The 15,059-nt window shown below is 36.3% G+C and overlaps 1 protein-coding gene and 1 long non-coding RNA gene across 3 annotated transcripts in view; one reads left to right on the top strand and one right to left on the bottom strand.

Moving 5' to 3' along the window:
- Positions 1–11,229, top strand: part of LOC139133239 (diphosphoinositol polyphosphate phosphohydrolase 1-like) — a 58,567-nt gene extending 47,338 nt beyond the window's left edge. The window contains exons 4-5 of one of the 2 annotated variants that reach the window (XM_070699736.1): positions 6,969–7,068; positions 7,728–11,229. In XM_070699736.1, coding sequence (XP_070555837.1) covers positions 6,969–7,068; positions 7,728–7,872 — 245 coding nt within the window. In that variant the 3' untranslated portion in view covers positions 7,873–11,229. Of the gene's footprint in view, positions 1–6,968 lie in introns of both variants that reach the window. The other variant, XM_070699737.1, reaches the window with a different exon arrangement.
- LOC139133245 (uncharacterized) lies at positions 10,991–14,848 on the bottom strand. The gene is made up of 2 exons (XR_011552550.1): positions 13,033–14,848; positions 10,991–11,761 (listed from the first exon to the last, which is right to left on the bottom strand). It is a non-coding gene; the product is annotated as an uncharacterized lncRNA (long non-coding RNA).
- Between the last annotated feature and the right edge of the window lie 211 nt (positions 14,849–15,059).

Here is a 15,059-nt window from a genome sequence, read left to right as displayed (position 1 = left end):
ACTTTTTATTTTGACTTGTCCAGTGGACAGGTGGTTGAAAAAAAGTATTCGAGCCCTGTACAGTGGTTTGCATTGAACCAATGGTGATACAGAAAACCAGCTGATGCTGTCAGGTGTAACTTTTGTCTTGTGGTAATATCAGTTGACTATAAAGAAATCAACTCTGCAAAAGTTGAAACATTGTCTGGAAGGAGGTCAGACGTACTCAAAACAACTCCACCAGATTCGCACAAACAATGTTTGCAAATGATGCGTTATGGACAGTTAGTGGGATGTGTGTGGATGTGTGGTATTGTTTTGACTACGCGTTACCTCCTTCCAGACAAAGTTTCAACTTTCGCAAAGTTGATTTTTTTGTGGTTGACCGATATTACCGCGTAGGCAATAATTATAGAGTGTTGGCAACTTCTCAATTTAGACAGTACGTCTAGTTCCCATTTTGCCAGCAGTTCAACGCAAACCACTGTAAGTTTCACACAAAATGATGTGACGACTTGGATTTTTAATTTACTTTTTAGCTACTATAGACTATAGTCTATAGAAGCTATTGGGATGGGTATCCGTCGGGCGTCTGTCGTCAGTCTGTATGTATGTATGTATGTATGTATGTCCGTTTGTGAGGCGTCCGTCCACTCAAACATCTTGAGAACCGCAGTACTCACTGATTTGATATTTGTTGTGTAGATGAAAAATATGATTTTGAGAAACTAGTTTTTTTTTATTTTTGATATTGTTGAAAATAGGCAAATTAATGCCAAAAAAGGCGTTTTTGGTAAAAAATCTTCTTCTTCATAACCGCTGGTCAGACAGCTTTGTTATTTATTATACAGGTCCCTAAGGATAACCCAACTTAGATTTGTTCAAATTGTGATGAAATATGCAAATGTGTATTTTTAAGGAATTTTTTTGAGATTTTTGGTCAAATTTGACTTACATTGTATGTAATTCTTGTACTGTATAAACCCTATCAATTCACCCAGAAAAAAATAATTAATATGATTTTAAATAATTGAATCAATTAGGAAATCATCAAAGCCAATATAATTTTAGTGTAGGATAATCAGAAAGTTCAACTTTTTTTGACAGTTCATAGTGAAATGCTTACCATCTTGGAGGATTAAAACACGTAAAGGCAACTTTCCTGAATCCCAACTTTGACATATTCTGAACCGTCATTTATTGTGCCCTGTATGTTATAGAGAAAGTTCTAATTTCCATTTATGGTTGACTTGGTAAGGATAAAATAAAATTACATTTTGAGAAAAAAAATAGAGTGGTCAATTAAAAAGAGTGGTCAAAGTGATAGGGTTTTTATGGTAAAGCTGGGCTGTAAGATTCCTCATGTGCTATTTATAGCAATTATGCAATCTGTGTAAACAGTGCAATGAAAGTGTTACATGATTCCTTATAATGCTTTTGATGACCTTGAACTTCTTAAGTTTCAAACATTTGTCTCTTCAGTGTGCTTTCTCTGAGTACGTACAGTCTCAACTTATTCAACAGAACTTACTTACAATGTAAATTTGAAAGTTAAAATGTGCTTGGTTAATAGGATTGAAATACTGATAAAGATAACCAGCTTAAGATTCTTTATAACCTGACAGATATGCTGTTTTTTTATGACGTAAATCTTGATTTAAGCAAGTCTTGTTTACTTTAATTAGAATGTAATTAATTCTCGTTTATTAGCTACTATAGACTAATATAGTCTATAAGCTATTGGGATGGGTATCCGTCCGGCGTCCACCGTCAGTCTGTATGTATGTATGTATGTATGTTGTATACATACAGTATGTAATGCATGTACACGTATGCTACCACTATGTGATTATCCATACTAGATCTATCTATTTATAAACAAGTCTTTGCTGTGTATGTCCGTTTGTGAGGCGTCCGTCCACTCAAATATCTTGAGAACTGCAGTACTTACTGATTTGATATTTGTTATGTGGATAAAATATATGATTTTGAGAAACACTTTTTATTAATTTTTGATATTGTTGAAAATATGCAAATTAGCATCAAAAAAGGCGTTTTTGGTAAAAAATCTTCTTCAGATAGGGATAACTCAACTTAGATTTATTAAAATTTTGATGAAATATTCAAATCTGTATTTTTACGGATTTTTTTTCCATTTTTGGTCAGGCCATCCTGAAATGAGCTATCAAAGATATCCACCTTCTTCATCAATACATGTGTCACAAAAGGTTATTCTCTACATAACACAGCAGAGCTCTGTCAACTGTTGAGTCGCTTGTTTTTTCAAAACCGCTGGTCAGACAGCTTTAATATTTGGTTTACAAGTCCCTAGGATGACCTTAGTGAGATAATTTCATACAGTCAGGAAATACTTAATTTTGTATCCATGTCTATAGTAGCTTCAGGGACTTTGGCCCTATGTTTTGTTTTCTAGTTCACAAAATCTTCTGCCTAGTAAAAATAATACAGGAATGTGTGCACATTCAGTTGAAATTCTGACACACAAGGAGATTATGATTATAAATGCCCAGTTCAGACAAGTGATACTACAGATATCATGTACTTTCAATTTATAGTATTTTTTTTTCCAAGCAAATTTGTGAAAAAGACCCATCCAGCCAGACTAAACTAATTCTGCAGTATTTTATAATGTCACATTCTTCCTTGATGTGAAGGACTGGACAATTAAAATCCCTTAATTGATGATAACCACAGTTTAATGAAGGCAATTTTTTTTCATTAAAGTGCATCCATGCCATCTTTTTTCATCAAAAACCAATGCAATATTTTTTAACGTTCTTCTGTGCAAGATAGGAGTCCAAATCATTGCTGCCTTTCTTTCCATATCAGCTAAAATAATTTATCAACAAATTATAATACCAGTGATGCCTTGTACGCCAACATTACACCGCCAATAACTTGTGTGTTGAAACAAACTCAATAAAGAGGTCAAAAGATGACTTCAACAAACACATAACTCTTTGGCATGTTGCCAGAATCGCTCTCTCCACAAGGAGCAATTTTGATTGGATTACAGTCACCCTGAATAAATTACTTTGGCGGTACCGGTGAATGCAATTAATATATGTAGGCTTTCCAATTAGTGATTCATGTCTGTCGCAAAGCACAAAGGACCCTAATGCATCGCAGATGAGGTTGCCTTTAGGCTGTGGAGACAAGATCTTGATTCAGAACTGCATCAAGATGTCCGCATCTGAAAACGTTTCTCAAAACTCATTCACACTTGTCAACGTCTGTCACCAAGTTGACTCTTAAATCCACATGGGGACTCATGAACACAAGATATTTCAAGTCTTTACATGTAATATTTACGTGTGTTCTCATCCAATTATAGACTCATACCAATAGGTACAGTGAAAGGGGTTGGCAAATCTTGCCAAATGATTGCTTTCATTCCTATATAGTCATAAGTTGCAGGAAAAAAATGGTGGTGGTATATCATAGAAATGTATCAACCATTTTTGTCCTGGTGAAATATTCACATCAACAGTGCTATGAATGAGATATGGAAATCAGCAAAGGGGCTTCCATTCTGGGGAACTATTTTCTATCTGAGGCTTGCTGCACATCCTATTCAAAGAGGAATGAAGTCAGCCATTTTTGTCCTAGTGAAATATTCATATTGTTTTCCTTGCTGAAAAGGGTATTATTAATGCAAAAGTAAACCTAGCGCTGACCTAATAATGAAAGAGTGAATTTTTTAGACTTCATATCAGAAGGGATTCATTTAGATGCAATACACTTACGGTCATAATTGTCCATATTTTATCATTCAATAATGAAAATACCACATATACGTCTCACAGGGTGTGATGGTATCAGGCAGTAGGTGATGAAGATTAATTCATCTGTGTCAGTTTCATTTTGCACGACTCAGCAACAACAGCTGGTCATGTGCATTGCAATGATAACCAAACGCCGGCCACTTTTCATTCTTGACTTTCATCAATACTGAATTGCTGGCGCATTTTGGCAGATTTTGATGTTATGGGTTTATCACATGTACGGGCATACCTGCACTCAGCTTCAAATATCCTTCATGTTTCTTTTTCTGAAGTAAGAATAATGGATGGGTTCCAGGATGACACTGATAAGTTCCCCTAAGTCATGATTGTTTCAGCCCTTTTCCTGTCATGTTGCTAAAAACCAGAGAGGCATAAAGGGTCCTGTATACTTGCATTTCAACAAAAAATTGAATATTTAACCCCTCCCTCCTCCCTAAATCTAGATGACAAAAAAAAATTTTAACTTTTATAATGTAGCATACCAAGTCTGTAAAATAAATGTTTACATAAAAGTAAAGATATGGCTTAGTGCATTTCACTGAAAAAGGGAAGTGAAACTGTCTAGCAGGATTAGGGTTAACCCTTTGAGTGCCATATTTTTTCCAACCAAAATTTTAGTGCAACAATTTTACCCATTTTTATGAACTATTCTGTAATTTTTTTTATTATTTTGACCAAATGAACATAACATTTCATTGGCCATAGTTCTTTATCAAAATTTTGGCAAACATCTGATAAAAATTGACTGAGGTATATTTTGTAAGGGTTACACTCAAAGGGTTTTAATATTGATTTCTTATGCATACCAGTAGACTGATGTAATATTTTGAGCCAAAACCTTTATTTTCTGTCGTCTGTGTATACAGTTGTGCATCAGTCTCTCTCCAACGTTCTCCTGCCTTGTCTGTCACCCCATTCCCCTCACCCTTTTGTACACATACATATCGTTTCGCCTCAGTTCACCTGAAGAATTAGTTTGGACCAAAGTTGGTGATTGAAGAGAAGAGCTATTAGACTCAGAAGGGTTATCTTCACAGAAGTATGGCTGAAGCAAAGACTTTAGTTTCCATGCATAGAAGTAGTCTAGCCTTCTTCTTGGTGAAGTTTTATTTGGTTGAAGAGAGTATTCAAGCATTCACAATAGTAAAACTTAATATCAAATTTATTGACTGAAAGATATCTTTATGTTAAGTAAGATGTTTCATTGTTGAAAAGTTTAATACTTAGAGAACATGTGGTGTTTGACCCATCCTGGCATCCTGTGTAGTTGAGTATCAACACAATGTTTCAATCAAGTAATGTACTTGTATCTGTAACAAACTCAGACCAGCATTGTACTCTTTGATGTACATGTTAAAGTAGGGTCGTGTGACCAGATAGGGTCAGGGAAAAAAGTGCACTGTTTGTAACATGTGCAACATGTTGAACAAGGATGTAAGACTAAATGTCAAAGGTCATATATCTCTAGGTTTTGTAAAAAAAATGGCTGAACTGTGAGTCTTATCTCAATCAAATGCAAACTATACTTTAGTTTTTTCTCCATAAGGGATTCATTTAAGCCTTTGGGCGCCAAATTCAATTTTTGTGGCCTTTACAAAATATACCTCAGTCAAATTTTTCCAGATTTTTGCCTACATTTTGATAAAGAACTGTAGCCAAGCAAATGTGATTTTCATTTGGTCCAAAAATTTTAAAAAAATTACAGAAAAATTCATAAAATTTGGTAAAATGTTGCACTAAAATTCTAGTGGGAAAAATTATAGCACTCAAAGGGTTAAAGTAAGATTTATGTGAATCCAATCGTTGTGGAGGATAGGGGCACAACAAACAAGCTAACACCCACGTCCATGAATAGTAACACCCACACTCTGCAAATAATTACAAACCTTATGTAATAGAAATGTGCAGCTTGGCAGATATTTGAACAAGAAAAATTCCTACCAATTCTAATAATCTGCTATACTGGTGAATTTTGAAATATGAAAACAAACAAGGCTTCCAAATTTTAATATCTTTGTTAGGACTTACAGAAATATACTTCAATCCACATGCCAGAAGAAAAATGTACAACAAGCAAACATTTAGTGATTTGGGCGATTAGAGATTTTTTATATTTACCACTTTATTTTTGTATATGCATAGATAAACAATTTCCCAGTGATATTGGATTGTGTAATATTGTTATCAGGGCCCTGGGCATCTAGCATTCACAAGAAATGTTTTTGTAAAGAATAGACAGATTACCTGTGTATCATCCATCATAAAAACAGCAAGGGATGGTCTGGGACTACTCCCCCACCACTTTGGTGTGTGAATATTTTAGGTGCATTTGATATCAATGCCTTTCACAGAAATTCTTTCCTTCATTGTGACCTGTTTGATATTTTTTAGTGAAGATGCACCAAACAAACCAACCTGCTACCGCCAAGAATTCAGACTAGTCTCTGTGAAATGTTTTCAACCAACAATTACAGATGATTATGTTAACCACGACAAAATTTTACAAAACAGACTTGCAATTGTGTTTTAATTCAAGGTAGAACAGCCGGTTTGAAGGGCTTATCATTATGAAAAGTGAGAAAAAAAATAACCAAATCTAAAAATACGTCTAATTGTTACTAGTAGTTTTGACAGAGAATTACCGGAAATGTCTTTGTGAGATTGTTTCCAGCATGCGTACATGAAGTATATGACCAGGAAGTGGCATGATTCAGTGCCATTCCATCACAGCAACCATCTACCTTGTTGTGTTTGACTGGCACCACGTGGCTTGCAAACTTGCCGGAATTCCACAGTCCTACATGTTGGAATGCGTGTCTTGTGACTTGGTAAAGTGTTCTGACCCAAAAAATGTCATGTTTTTCAAATATTTATGTATAGTCAATCCGCTGAATTTTTATTCCTCAGAATTAAAACTCTTTCTACATCAGTACATCCGATTAAACATGATATCTTCAATCATCACAATTTGGCCTCATATTAAAAAAAGTGTTTTTCTCAGACAATGCCTTATGTGTAAGTCTTCCTGGTACATCAGTTTGTTATTTTCTCAAAGATGACATGTAAAGAGGATTTGAAATGGCTAGGTGTAGTTGATCTGTATATTTATTAATCAAGCAAGCTATCTGCTAAGCCAGTATCATACAGCTCTTCTAAATCTTGTAATTTTTTTATCCTCAACAGGGAGAGAAAGAAAATGGTTTCCAGTGGATGAGGCTGTGTGTCTCCTAGGAGGTCATAAACCGCTTCAAAAACTATTTCTCATAGAAGCTTTGAAGTCCAGGTGAAGAGATCTACTCTACAGTTGCTCAGGAAAAGCTACAAGCTACAGATACAATAACTGCTGTAATTTATTGTTTTCACTCAACAGAAGGGGGGAAACGCCCAGTTTTTACTCTGTTTTTTTTTCCAAGATAGAAAATACTTGTCGAATACTCAAAATGTGATTTTGTCAACACTAGAGGGCGGGCTACTTTGTAACTTCATACCTGGTTTAATTGCGGCTGATCGGTCTTCACTGGCGTGCAGTGGTGTGGTTGGTTCATCAGTTACAGAGCAAATAGAAAGAGACGGGCTGCTTTCTTAGATGATAGATGAAAAGTGAACAAAATTTCAGTACTCTCGGTTCAGTTCTCTTCCCCATGAGTATGTGTTTGGCTTGTTTGAGGGTTATCTACCCTAACTAGTGAATACGAACATCTCCTGTAGGATAGCAGTGTACTGTTACATAGATATAGTAACAGAGAACCAAGATTTTTTTAATCCCACTGCACTTTCAGATCTCTTTTCTTGTCACTGAGACATGCAACGAAACCACATGATATGTATAGCCAAATTTTTGTTTCACATAAACCTTGTGCTGAGAAAATAGCATCATTTTACCATAGCAAAGCAATTTCCTTTTCTCTTAAATCTTGTGACGCCATATTTCCCTGTACACAGGTCCAACCACACCACCCACAAGACCTGCCCAAACTGTGAACACAGTGAGGAACACAGTAAAGATACAACTCCTCAGTCGTCATCACTTTCGTGTCATTTACCAAAGAGCATTCAGCCCAAAAAGTCAAAAGAGGACTGTCTCTGACCTGCAGAGGGCGCTGTACCTTCCTGGCTATATTTTATTTTGTAAGTACATGTATCACAAATCAAGCCTTGTGTAAGGAGAGTTAATTTTAGCAGCACAAAGATGACAGGAGATTAACCAGATTTATTCATTTCATTTGATATGTTGATTATCAAAGCCCACATTTTATACAACCACTCGCCAGTTAATTTTACCAACATCAGGTGTTGAAGTTTGAATTATGTAAAGAATTACTTATCGATTACCATTTGTATTATTGTTTCTTTTCATCTGAAAAGAGAGAGAGAGAGACGACTTTGCAGTGTGAAAAGAGGGACTGTCATTGATGTAAATTTAATCACCCATGTATAACTCTTGGACAGTAACAGCAAATAAACATCCCAGTTAACCAAATTGCTTCAGCTATCTATAATCGCGGCATCACAAAACTAACCTGATCTTATGTGAACAGAACCTTGAAGCGTAGCGTACTTCTGAAACAGTTTCATCTTTTTTTAACTGTTTGCTGTTGATTTATAGACAAAGGTGGTCATTTTGAAATCACAAGCAATAGGAACATTCGTGTTAATTGCACTTTTGAATAAAAGGGGAAAAAAGTTGTAAAAAGGCAAAGGCACAATATCATAGTTGTCAATATTTGATAATGTATTTGTCATCAGGATGACATGATGTATGTAGTGCGCATATAAAATACTGTTTTGTCACTTCTTTAGGTGTATACCACATGCCACTATTCTTTGTAAAAACTACTAAAATTTCGTGAGACTTCGGATCAACTGTGCAACTTTGTCAAGATGTTGTGCACCGTAACTTTCTTTCATGTAGAATTAGTTGTCAGGGTAAAAAACATTTTTGGATAAATTGTACCAGAAAAAAATAATAATGAAAGTAGCCATGGTGCTATCGCCCATCCTCTCGTCTCTTCAAATTGTGTAATGTAAAACTACATGTACTTCAATACAGTAAATGGACTCTTTCCATTCTCTGTATTTCAATCTATTTATGGTCTATAGTTATTCTGATAGAGTAAGATCACCAAAGAGGTCTACGAGTAAAGACACAAGCCCTGTGAGACAACAAATAAGGTTTTCTTAGGGGGCCTGTAGTAGCCCTAATGACTCCCTAGGTTACTATTACTTACATGCAAACCACTGTTTTGCCTGCCAACTTCCATTGTTACCTTGACAATGACAATACAGTCAAATAAAACACCCCAGGATAATTTCTACTACCTTTGGAAACAAAACTTTGTTTACAAGTGAGACCTCCAGCTGACCATATTTCTTTTGTGATCATTTTCAAAGGATTTTTCCATATTTATTTAGACTCTAATGATCTCTCTTCATGCAAGATGTTTTGTATACTTGATGTAGATTTCATAGGAAATATCAATTCAAGTTTTTTGTTGTTTTCCAAGATACTTCCCACTGTTGTGTGTTCTGTCACCCATGATGATATTTACTTGTAAAGAGCATAAGTTGTCGGCTGGCCACACGCCAATATTTCTCTTTGCATACAAGTATTTTATCCACAGGCCAATAGCTGTTTCAGAGTCACCATAATGATAATTTCTGATCTTAGCGAAATCGAAGTTACCCTATTCATTTTTGAGTAGGACAGGTACACAATCTGGCTGTTGAGGGAGTTTAGTTGTTTAACGAACAATTTTAGTGAAAAAAATCATCAAAAGTTACAGCTACTGGTCCTTCAACCCTTTTCCTGCCAGACAGAAATAACTGTATCACTTCCCATCAGCCAAGTCAGTAAAAAACGGTATTGAGCCAAAACATGACAAATTTTCACCCACTTGGCTTGGCCTGTTATAGCGTCTTTAGTCCAAAAAAATCAAGTTTACAGTATTTATGTTTTCAACAGTCTTCAAATGTACAGTATTATGTTAAAATACACCATATGGAATACGTTGTGTTTCATTAGATTTAACCATCTTGACCTGGTGGTGAAATATGAACTTGGCAGGAAAAGGGTTAATGGTTTATTTCTTTGAATGTAGGCCATTTATGGTGGTTGTGTAAATTTCATGGATAAGTATTGATTGTCACCATTGCACAACACTTTGTCACAGCAAAATCATGTGCCAAGATTTCTTATCCCTGATATGTAGCTGAACTGTGTTCACCCCTTAGGATTCTGATTTAGCCAAGTTTATTGTACTAATCTGCCCACAGTGCAGAAAGTAGTAGGCAATGTAAGGGTAACAGCAACTCAAAAAGGTTTAAAGTATTTTAACTTAAGTGTCTACACCACCACCAGGTTAGTCTCTGTCTCCAAAATCTCAAAATTGCAACAAAAAGTTGTAAACCTTCTTCCGTCTTAGCTTTTGATGTATTTTCCAGTATTTCTTCAGTGTCTGTAACATACAGTGTCTTGTTCTACTCCAAAAAAATATATTGGAATACCCAGTATCAACTTGTCAACACGGCCTGTATTCGTGTAATGTACACTGTTATTGATGACTGAATTTCAGTCCGGACTAGAATTTATTTGTCAGCAATGACAGTGCAGCCTATACTCAGTGCATTGTGATGGAAAAAGTAATTCTTTGTAGTTCATAAAACTTTAGGGAAAAGAGGAAGAAAGTCATTTATGCTTGATTTATGGAGCAAAAGAAGCAACAACTTTATCAAAAATTTACCACCTTGTTGTCCCGGTAACGTCTGCTGTACATGTGGTATTATATGTCATTTTGCTAACCTTCTGATATTAGCCCTACACAGTCATTCAGTGATTTGAATTTTTTGAAGTGCTAACTTTAATATTGATGGCATGGAATTCGATTTGATTGTTTATATTGCTTGAGATATGTGAAGCGGGAAATAAAAAGGTGTAAAACTTCTCTGTCATTGCTAAACTTTGCAAATTTTATTTTATAATAACACATTTTGTATCATGATTGTAATCGATATGTTTTGTAGATATCAAAGGACTTTGTTCGACTCAGTGTAGTTGTGGAATTATTTGTTTCAAACATTTTTTCTGAGTGCTAGGGAGTTTTGCATTTCTGTAACCCTGATTGGCTAACAAAGTGTAATTAACATTGTGCTAGGGAGTGTCATTGCAGTACTCCCAGGTAAGGTGATTTTCTTTTCAAACTGTCATGTATCAGTGTATGATTGCCCTAGTTGCTGCAAATCATGAATATGAACACTAACATTTGTGTCATTCCCCTCCTGGAAAAAAACCCAGATTCTTTGAATTTTCATGGTATTGACTTTCCTTTTTAGGTGCTCTATTTTTGAAATATAGAAATTGTCTTTCAAGTTTAATCCATTGTTCAGTCTTACATTGTGGTACAGAGTCCTGTGTGTAAAATAAAAAAAACTGATGATAGTTGTATAACATCTCGTTCATTCTTAACACAAACACGGTTCTAGCAATTACACAGTCACTGTGTGTGAGTTGTGAATGACAGTAAAAAATAATCACCATATTGATAAATATACCTCATATGTAAAGAGTTGAAATGAATTTGTGAACCGAATGATGTGACAATTTTTGAAAATCATGAGTTATATGCATGCACACGTTCTTCATAAGAGAACATGATTCACATCGTGTACAACATAATCTGCATCTTTTTATAAAGTTGCATTATCCTGACACAAAGTTCCGAATAGCGTCGTATGATCCAACCTTGTTGCTTGCCTTTTCGTGGGTAGTTTCTCAGCCAACCAGCAAAATGCAGAGGAAAATTGCTTAGTATTTAACAATAGTAACACAAATACCACAAGTTCTTGAATCTCTGTGTCACTGCCTCTTTATATGTGTAATCACGTCATGTAGGGACCTTGATACAATGGATGTCAATCTTTCATCAGAAATGGGGTAGAGTGGTGTGGTGTATTGAATTGGCCCTGATGCGACGACAGCCCTGCAAAGAATCATATACCTAATAAAATTTAAATTTTAAATTTTAAATTGTCGCTCTGTTGGTTTGTTTTAGTCCCTCTTTTTTAGTCTTTTTAGTGTGTCATATGAGCTGGTTCTCGAAATAAAGTTTATTATTATTATTATTATTATTATTATTATTATTATTATTAAAAACGTAGGAAGGATCTGGTATATGTTGTGGTCTGTAGGTGGCGCTCTTGTTTATCGGTTCTGGTGAAATCTAACCTTGCCACATCTTTTGCGAAAAAATAACACCACGGTCGCTGTTCAAAGACTCCAATATCTACATCAGGTAGATCTTCTTCAGCCAGCTTTATGTATTCGCATGAGGGATGAACTAGGGGCATCGCACATGCGGCTTGGCAGTAGAGGTAGTCAACGAACTACAGGCGCCTTTGAACGTCTTCTGAAACTTCGCATGCTGATAAGGGAGCCGTCATTATTTAAGGCCTGGGGGTCGGAGGAATGTGAGAGGGTCACTCAAAAAATTGAAAACTTCAATGGGGGTTGCTCAAAATGTGGAGAGAAAGAAGGGGGCTACTCAATTTTTTGAGCGAAATAAATTTAAACACCTTTCAGATTGCACCATTGCACACATCAATTTCTCAAAATTTTCGATGCGAAAGGGGGACAATCCTCTCTCGTACTCTCCTCCCCGTGAGTGCACAAGACTGGCACTATTGCACACATCAATTTCTCAAAATTTTCGCAGGATCTAGAACAAAACTGAATTCATCCTTTATTACAGAAACATATATTTTAATCGACCTCAGTTCAATATATATATTATATAATTAGATACTGGTGATAGCGTGAGCTTTTATATCCGTGTTTTGTTGTGACTTTCACATCTAATCAAATCCCCCGATTTACAGGTTGGGACTGTGTCATTACAATGACCTGTTTTTACAAAATGTGATCACAGTGTTGACAAGGTTCTTGTGAAGTTCCCGTGTCAAACATCCAGACATGATCTGGTGCGAAGTTGTTAGCCTTGTAAATTTTATTGTAAATTACCATGGAAGACTAGGAATTATTACAGATACAGAACAGATCCAAGTTTTAAAACAACAATAAACATCGACAATGTAATAATGACAACAGGGCTGTCTGCAGTGTAACTGCAGCGATCAGTCGCCCTAAGCTATATAGTTATTTCTATCGACAGGACATTGGCATCAGTTCGGAAATGTTGGTTTCGTAGTGTCATGTCAAGAATTTGGACAAGAGCATAGTCAAAAAGAGCCTTACGTCGACAGGTGGAAGGCGAGAGAATTCACACATTAGTATGGCGTGAAAACGGTTTTAGACGTGACGTCGACCCAGTCGTAGTCGTAGTCGGTGTAATTTCTTACATTGTTCTCTTGATTGAAAAAAAAATGTTTTGGAAACCCGACAACATCGCAAAATGTGAGACTCACCTGCCCAAAATATTGGCTTTTAAATGAGCCATCTCCGCAGTAAATATACGAGGTTATTCGTAAAATACCGTGTGACAGGTCAGGTTACAATGTCGAGTATGATGAAAATCGGCATTGGGTGACGGATATGCTTGCTCGTCATGATGGAAAGAAGGAGGCGGTCAAGATATTTCTTTTTCTGACGAAGGCGGTGTATGGCCTCGGTTCCTCGCAGCGATTATTATGGTCTTGCTATTTCTGAATACACCACAACGTCTGATCTTGATATCACAATGAATTTCTGTTACAAACTTCTGTAAAACAGACCAAGGTGCTAATTTCAAACTTTGGAATACCCTCGTCGTCCCCGGCGTTCTTGCACAGAAACCGTCCGGCGTTCATGCATATGCTTCCATAACACCAAAGTCCGATCACCGTAAGTGTCTAGTTTTCGGTTAACATACTTATAAAATTCATAATCTTGCAATATATGTATTTCAATATATAGCGTATTGAGATAATTTGAATATAGTAGGCTATAATCAAGAAAAGAATGTGTCACAACTGTGTCATTATCGTTACGACCAGAAATGTATGTGCACAAATAAACACCATCCACTGAACTCACTGCTTATATGCAAACATAGTACATTCAAGAGGTAATGGAAATATTTTCATGGTCAGCCTTTCCCTGACATCCCTGACTGGAGATATGTTTTCAAATATTAAACAAATTATCATTTGTACTTGTCGACGTGTTTTGTTCAGTGTGTAAACGACAATTTCTTGAGAGAGAGAGAGAGAGAGAGAGAGAGAGAGAGAGAGAGGCAGGCAGTTAAAACAAGGCATATTTTTGCCCCCGATCAGTTTGGTCAGTTTTGTGTAAGTTATATCTTCTTACTACACTGGATTATCCATAACCGTTGTTAGAAAGATCAGATTTCACGCATACTTTGTGGGATTTCACATTTTTTCACATTTCACTCGAAGACTTTTTGTTTTGCATTTCATGCTTCATATAGGTAGAAAGAGTTTAACCAAAGAATATTCTCAAGGGTATGACCTGCCCTGCCTCGCGTGATTAGGAAACTAGGAAACTACCATATTGCATGTACTTCAGTTGCTTTCAAAAGTCTGCTTTCGGAAGGGCAAAACGACATGCGCCCTCCCTGAAAGCAGTCCCTTCGGCGCATCGGTATACACCAGATTCGTTGGACGTCGATCCTTCGAAGACAAGTCGATAAATTCTTCCCGATCTGAAAAACGGGCACGCAACTCGAGACGGTGACGAGTCTCCGGAAAACGTCCAGTCTGATATTATGTCTTAAGAGCGGGGTAAGATATATGTACCAAGGATGTCTATGGCGTCGGAATGTTACCATTATCTCCTCTGTATAGGTGACTCAGGTGAACCTCTATGGTAAAATGTCAGACACACAATTCCAAAATTTCAGCATTTTATTGAGATGACAGTGTTATAGAATCAGTACGATACAGATTGGTGACAATTTAAACACGGTGTATTTGATTCGTGTATTCCAAATCGCCCAAGAGGACCTGAAAATCAGAGAATTGCATATCTATGCTGATTAAGCTACTTAAAGAGGAAAGTCCCCTACAAAAGGGGGATTATGGTAAGACTATGCAGATGTGAAAAAAGCCACGCTACGGGTAAGGACGCACTCGATTTGCTCCGAGATTTCCAGAAATTCGACGGGTGAACGGCGTTAATTTCCGTCCAATCTCATACATGACACCTGTGAATGTATAGCGACTGCCTTTTTAGGTCGAAAAACGTTGAAAAACAATGTTATTTAATACAGAGAACGCATATTTTCACAAAGTGTGGGTCCAGAATGTCCATTTGACCTCTGTTCT

The sequence above is a fragment of the Ptychodera flava genome, chromosome 5 (genome assembly GCF_041260155.1).
Source record: "Ptychodera flava strain L36383 chromosome 5, AS_Pfla_20210202, whole genome shotgun sequence".
NCBI classification, from domain to species: Eukaryota; Metazoa; Hemichordata; class Enteropneusta; family Ptychoderidae; genus Ptychodera; species Ptychodera flava.
This window is presented reverse-complemented; position numbering and strand designations above follow the sequence as displayed.